Raw genomic sequence first — 8,133 nt, 5'->3', positions numbered from 1 at the left:
ATTGCAGGATAATTTAATTCGCTCCCTGTCAAAGCTTTGCTAACAAAATACATAGGTATTGGCACCTGTTCGCACAGCATATTTATATAATTTTAAATGCCTATTGATTGAAGATTAGCTATATTTAATTTTTATAGTGCGTACCTGTCCTCTGTCCGCTATCAACACTGAACTTATTGCTTCCTTCGATGCCGCTAAGTACAGTATCAACGTTTCTCCAGCAATTGGCACAGTCATTGTTGGCAGCTCCTTCAGCAACTTTTTCATTTCTTGAAACGCCACTTCTACTTCCTCCGTCCACTTGAAGTCCGTTTTCTTCAAGCAATTCTTCAATGTTCCGAAAAAGGGGAGTGACCGCTCTGCGGATTTGGATAGGAAGCTTGTCAAGGCCGCCAACTTACCCGTTAAGCTTTGCACTTCTTTTTTATTTCTTGGTGACGGCATATTCTCGATTGCCTCTATTTTCTTTGGATTTGCACGTATCCCTCGCTCAGTTATTATATGACCAAGAAACTTCCCTTCTTCTTCTCCAAAACTGCACTTCGACGGGTTAAGCTTCATATTAATCTTTCTTAACGACGCAAACATTTCTAATATGTCCTCAAACAAACCTTGTTCTGTTGTACTTTTTATGACCAGGTCGTCAACATATGCTTCTAAATTTCTTCCAATCTGACCTTTGAAAGCTTCATCTATTACCCGTTGGTAAGTTGCTCCAGCATTTTTTAAACCGAATGGCATCTTGGTATAGCAGTATATGCCCTGGCTTGTGTGAAAAGTAGTCTTATCCTCATCATCCGCTGCCATCTGTATTTGATGGTATCCTTTGTACGCATCTAGGAAACATTTGTATCGAAAGCCAGCTAACGATTCAACTTTTTAGTCTATTTCTGGCAGTGGATAATTGTCCTTAGGGCAAGCTTTAGTAATATCCATGAAGTCAACACACATACGCCAAGACCCATCAGGTTTTTTTACCAACACTGGGTTTGCTACCCCCGTTTGATACCTTACTTCTCGCAAGATGTTTGCTTTGACCAACTTGTCAACTTCTGCTTTCAACCATTCTCTTCTTTTAGGAGCCATGCCGCGTTTCTTTTGTCGTACTGGCGTCAGACTAGGATTTGTGTTAAGTTTGTGCTCAGCAATTTCCCTTGGTACACCCGTCATGTCCGCTTCTTTCCATGCAAAGACATCTGTATTAGAAGCTAATATATTACGAAGCTTAAATTTTGTCTCATCAGACAATCCTCCGCCAATTTTAATTTTCTGTTCTGGGTGTCGCGAGTTTGCGATGATCATGCAGCTTCGAATTTGTTCGGTCTCACTAGGATGTTGCTCTGCTTGTTCTACGGAAGCGATGCTTGCATCTTGCGTTTCTGACCTTATCGTTGCAATCCCTAGCGGTGTTGGGAACTTGATAAGGCCATGTACCGTGGAAGGGATAGCTGCTAATTTTTGCAAAGTTGTGCGCCCTAAAAGCGCATTATATTTTGAGTAGGACCTTACTATGGCAAATTCTACTGTCGTACTTCTCACTAATTCCTTATTATCATCGTCCACCAGCTCCAGCTCTAATTCAATGATCCCGATTGGCCATGCGGACTCACCAGGAAATCCTGATAACGCAGTGTTAGGAGCCACTAGCTTGGCTCGCACAGCCCCTGGTAACAAGCGGAAACAGTGCTCGTACATTATATCAACGCCACAACCGGTGTCTACATGCAATCGCTTGATGATGTACCCGCAACGTTTGACACGTCCTTTAATTGTAATGGGCGCATCCGAGGGTTCCTGTACTATGGCCGAGAATGTGATAGGAGTATTTTCCCATTCCTTAGATACCTCTAACTTGCGCCTCTGATTTATCCATCCACTGATTACCATGTTTATGGTTTTATCCATTTTCTTTCCCTCATTCTTCTTTTGCCACGGATATTCTTTTTCTCTCTTTGGCTTGTCGGCTTGTGCACTTGTGCTTTTCTTCAAGTGTTGCAATTTTCCTTTTTTGAGTTCAGCAACAACTCTTTCAATTAAGTGCCGACATTCGTTGGTCTCATGACCGTAATCATCGTGAAAATCACAAAATTTGCTTCTGTCTCTGTTTCCATAATACTTTGACAAAGGCACTGGGGGTTCGAAGCTTTTGCACACTGCCTCTGTAGCCAAAATTTCTTTTGTTGTTTTGGTGAGGTCTTTTATTAACGCAACATTTTCAGCATGGTTGCTTTTGAACCTCTGGCTTCCTCCCCCTTTATTGTTGTTGAACTTGCGATACTTATCATTATGATAGGTACCACCCCTAGGTTGGCCATTACCACCATAACGTTTACCCGGCTCCGAAACTCTTCCCTGCACTCGATAATAATCATCATCGATGTCCATGTTTGAAGAGGTATTTCTGCAATTCTGCTTTACATCTTCTTGTGCTCGCATGTTGAAGCGACCCGTCCTAATCCATCCGGACAAAGTCCATATCGATTACAAACGATTCACAATAGTTGGTTACATCGCGAGGTACTTGACCTCTATATGATACATTTTACAAACATTGCATTCGTTTTTAAAAGACAACCTTTCATTTACATCGAATGTTGATGGCATGCATACCATTTCATAATATATCCAACTATAATTGACTTAATAATAATCTTGATGAACTCAATGACTCGAATGCAACGTCTTTCAAAATATGCCGTGAATGACTCCAAGTAATATCCATAAGATGAGCTAATGCACAGCGGAAGATTTCTTTAATATCTGAGAATAAACATGCTTTAAAGTGTCAACCAAAAGGTTGGTGAGTTCATTAGTTTAACATAAATAATCATTTCCATCATTTTAATAGACCACAAGATTTTCATTTTCAGTTCTCATAAATATACGTCCCATGCATAGAGACAAAAATCATTCATATGGATTGAACACCTGGTAACCGACATTAACAAGATGCTTATAAGAATATCCCCTATCATTTCGGGAAATCCTTCGGACATGATAAAAACGAATTCGAGATAACTAATAATTAATAAATATAAACATATTAGTAATAATAATACTTTTAATATTATTAATGATACTAAAAATAATAATATCAAAATTAATATCAATTATATTGATAATTATTAATAATAAAATTAATAATAATACCAATACTATTATTGATAAAGACAATAATAATAATTTTTAAGAATAATGATATAATAATAATATGATAATATTGATAATAACAAAATTGATAATTTTAATGAAGATACTAAGTTTAGTACTATTTAATAATATAATAATTCATATATATTAAATTTTCGTATCTTTATTTTATATTGAAAATAATAATATCACTAATACTGATATAAATCTTAATTTTAATATTAATTTTAATAACAACGACGAAAGTAAGTACAACAACTATAATTAGATTTGTAACTACATTTATTAATTACATAATATCTATTAATTATATCATATATTATATGAATACATCTATTGAATATTTAATACTTATACATTTTATAAATGTTACAATATAATAATTATTAACAACAATCCTTTATATATATATATATATATATATATATATATATATATATATATATATATATAATTATTTTCACAATTGTTCGTGAATCGTCGGGCATAGTCAGAGGGTAATTGGTTATATTAACATAGTTCAATAACTTTCAAAACTCACCATTACAGACTTTTCTTATCGTGTCGAATGAATATAAAGATTAAGTTTAAATTTGGTCAGAAATTTTCAGGTCGTCACACATGTAATCATGCGTTTCTTTTACGGCTTCTGCAAAAGTTTCTGGCACTCTTCTTCGTAACCATTGCCATAAAGACAGGTGTCTGTCAGTATCTATACAATGAATAAAGCCGGATACCTTCTGGCTTTCTGGAAAGTTTTGTATCTTAGCCACCTCTTTAGTATATCTGTCTATTATTTCTCCCAAGCTCTCTTTCGATTTCTGACTAATGTCGTGACATTCGACATGTGTTCTTTTGTGTGCGCACAAATTGTGAAAGTTCAATAAAAACCTTGAGTGCAAATTCGCAAAACCTGTAATGCTTTGGGCTGGAAAATTATTGAACCATTCCCTTGCCACTCCTTGCAACACTATTGGTAGCATATGGCATGCTACTGCATCACCCCAACTGTGTGTTCTTGCAGTTCCTTCAAATTTTTGTAAAAAGTCATCTGGATCTGATAACCCATCATAACTTCCGAGTGTTAGAGGCAACACCGGTGCGACTGTGAAGGGATGATTGGCGATGTGAGGCACAAACTTTTCTGTTGTAGGAGCTAGCTCAAGACTTTGCTTAGCTTTTTGCCCTTGCATCACTGCAAACAAATTTCTCATAAACTCTTATACCCGTGCTGGCTCATTGAAAGCGGGTGCCAAGTGTGGTGGCGCGACTTGCTGTAATTGAGATATGAAGCTATTTGACTGGGTTGCAGCATAGTGCGTTCCGCTATATTGATTGGTTGCAACAGTATGGACTGATTGCAAAGACGCCCATGCCGTTGACCCTTGTTGTGGTATCAGCATGATGTATGAACCATCTGGATTTCTCAGACCCATCTGCCTGATTCTTTCCTGGGCTTTCTCGGTAGTGACCCTTTCAATTGGTGTTTCGGGTTCAACCGAGGTGATAATTGGTATTGTACCCACACAGGTAGTTTTAACTTTAAAGCCCGGTGGAACCGTTTCCCTTGGAGAACCAAAGCTCAGGATTTTTGGTGACAGATCCTCGAATGGTTTAAAGCCAGTTCCTATTTCCAGTAAACTTCCATCGGGAGTGTGCCACCATCCCTTAGATGACTCATTCAGGACAGTTTCTGATGTAACCGGCCCTGTTCCAACACTTGGTGTTGATGGAGGCTTTGATGTGCCTTTGGTTGGTGCTGGCAGCGTCGACGGTGTGTTCGTAACAGTCGCCGTAGGTGTTTGAAACCCTGGACTTCCTTGAGAGTCCGATCGCCCTTGATTCTTTGCACTCTTACTTCCTCCACCCATTCTTGCTAACAATAAAAAACCTGAAAGTGACCGATTAGTTAAACAAAAAAGTTTTATGGAAAAAAGGTACGAAATCATATACAACATAAATTTCAATCTTCTTTGTTTCATATAACCGGTCCCACGGATGGCGCCAAATGATCAAGCATATTTTCACGGGGTCAAGGTGAACCTACGCTTGAGTGCATAAAAGGGGTTTAAGGACTAACAATATTCGAACCTCCGATGCTTAGTAGTGGACAACCCACATCGGTATCGTTTTGATTCTGACAGGGTGGCCGATTTGAGAGTCCACCAACAACCTAGCATACGAGGTTGAGTGGCCCAAAGACATGAAGGTTTTATAGTTCAATACATACCTGAAAGTCTTTAGAGATCGTAAGAAGCTTTGTTCGTACGATAGAGATTTGTATGCTGTAGTTTACGTATGAGTAAACAAGTGAGTCGTATATGTTTTTAAGATTTATGAGCTATGTATTTATAGGCTCACGAATTAGGGTTTTGGTAGAATCTTTTCCCTAATTAAATGCAATCTCATCCTTAACTAACTTTCGTTATTTAAGGAAGAGAATCCGACTTGATTATACCTTACATTCTTCTAGAATGTACCGGACCCCTGTGCAAGTATACGAAACTCGCATCAAATGGTATAGGCGCATATGGTGCGACTATACCCGTGTCATAGGCCGTATATGGCAGTTTAGGGCTTTGGATGCGCATCCGCACAATCTTGCGGATATGCGTATCATTACTCACTATACTGTATTTTGTAGTAAAAGTACATATGACGACATTGAACAACTGAACAATGCAAGGTTGTCCTCGGATTCACGAACCTATATCATTTGCATATATATTAAAACAAATACTCGTAATCAAACAAGTCTATACATATTATTTTATGTTTTAAGATTAATATTCTTATATATATAATTTTATTAATACTTACTTTACATTATGATATTTAATTCGATATTTAATTAAGGTTATTGGTTAAAACGAAAATTTATGTTGTATTAGTATATATACATATATATTTTGTTTTGTAAAAATTATCAGTTGTGGTAATACTAGTTTAATAATAATAATAATTCTGATAACAGTAATTTTAATAAAAATGGTAATTTTACTAAAAATTGATAAAGTAAAAATAATAGTTTTAGCATAATAGTATTTTTAATAGTAATGGTAAGTTTAATAATAACTATTGTTTTAATAGAAATTTTAATGTTCGTATAATTAATAATACTAAAATTAATGTTTAAAGGGTACTCCAAATATACTAACTTTAATGATAATGATACTTAATCTCCTTAGTAATAATAATAACTATAACTATACATATGATAAGAATGCTAATATTAATGATGATTATAATTTGTATATTAATACTATTAATACAAAATGATCATACTTGGTACTAATTTTAATGGTAATAATATTATTTTTACTTTTAATATATATACGATTCCTATGTAGCTAACATATTTGTTTTAAAGTTATTGAGTATATTAAGTAGTAGTTATTGATTAAGTCCTCATTAATATTTATGTTAAATTTTAAACCTTTATGATTTTCTATAAGTCTAAATACATATGTATGTATATATATATATATATATATATATATATATATATATATATATATATATATATATATATATATACAAGGTTGGAGAATTTGGATCTCGGGGAGATCTCGTTTGGACCTTTTTAGGAAGATCTCGGCATCTCAGAATAATCTCGCGGAGATCTCGGACGTGGACTTACATTGACTTTATAGTTTTTTTAATAAAAATATACATAAAAACATAAATATATGTATATTTATATATGATTTTACGAGATTTATAAAAATATCCGAGAAATGAGCGAGAAAATCTTAGAAATTATGAATTTTACAAGAAAATTTTACAATTTAGCAAGAAAATCCGAGAAATCGTGGTTTTGACTAAGTTTGACCTCGTTAACCGAGAATTCTCTGGAGATGAACTTCTCGTCTCGGTTGCCTTCTAAAAACGAGATCTCGGGGGAGATATCGGGGAGATCTCGGGAGATTTACAACACTGTATATATATATATATTTATACATGTGATTCTTTCATATAGCTATATAAATCCTCGTAACTTGCATCTTCGAATTATCTTATCATAATACTTATCATTTATACATATATTTCTATGTTTAAGTCAAAACCATAATATAATGATTATTACCTTTAATTCATAATCATCATTAACTATGTTCTTCTCTAATTATTTTATCATCATAAATTTCTAACTTAACACAATAATAATAATAATAATAATAATAATAATAATAATAATAATAATAATAATAATAATAATAATAATAATAATAATAATAATAATAATAATAATAACATTAATAATAATGTAAATAATATAACTACCTCAATAATAAGCTTCCAAAAATAAAAGTCACAGCATGGGCTCGAACCCACGACATCTCGAAACCCGACACCCCATTTAACCATCTGCTCCACCATGTTTTTCTGATTAAACACAGACCCAATTGTTTATAACTAATATCCTAATATCTTCTTCTTCTTCCAATCGAAAGTCGACCAGGGATTAAACCATATTAACATCAAGTTTCTTAATTAATTTTAGGACTAAAATCTTATACAGAAACGACTCTCAATCTAAATTAGATCAATTTAACAAAACAGATAACAATTTTTGCTGTAACAGTTTTAAAAACAACTTAGTGAACTTAAAATCAAACTCGACATTATAGACTGTTATAGACTTCGATCCCAACATGAAAAAGATTCTAAATTGTTATTGGAAACTATCTGGATCAACAATTAATCTTAAAACATCAAAACGATTACAAATTTTATGATGAACAAATTGTTTGACTTTTGAACAATCAACTTTGACTCCACAATTCGATTTCAATTCGAAGAATTGGAACCTGAAACTTTCCAGAAAGTTTAAATATGAGATTCCTAACAACACTACATTTGTAATTTTTGAAATCTAATTCGAAATCATTTATTTTGAAAAATGGAAACAGAAACAGAGTTCTAACTGTGTTCTTCAATATTTTGATTTAAATTCGATAAGTTTAGGAGTTGTTAGTGACT

General features: G+C 34.0%; 1 protein-coding gene across 1 annotated transcript; it reads right to left on the bottom strand.

Moving 5' to 3' along the window:
* Nucleotides 1-879: 879 nt before the first annotated feature.
* Nucleotides 880-4,364, bottom strand: LOC139888738 (uncharacterized). Its single transcript, XM_071871728.1, has 2 exons — nucleotides 3,772-4,364; nucleotides 880-2,452 (listed from the first exon to the last, which is right to left on the bottom strand). Exons 1-2 carry the CDS (start codon nucleotides 4,362-4,364, stop codon nucleotides 880-882), a joined length of 2,166 nt encoding a protein of 721 aa, XP_071727829.1.
* Nucleotides 4,365-8,133: the final 3,769 nt, after the last annotated feature.

This window comes from Rutidosis leptorrhynchoides, chromosome 2 (genome assembly GCF_046630445.1).
Source record: "Rutidosis leptorrhynchoides isolate AG116_Rl617_1_P2 chromosome 2, CSIRO_AGI_Rlap_v1, whole genome shotgun sequence".
Classification (NCBI taxonomy): Eukaryota; Viridiplantae; Streptophyta; class Magnoliopsida; order Asterales; family Asteraceae; genus Rutidosis; species Rutidosis leptorrhynchoides.
The sequence above is the reverse complement of the archived record's forward strand: the minus strand, read 5'-3'. Positions and strand labels throughout refer to the sequence as shown.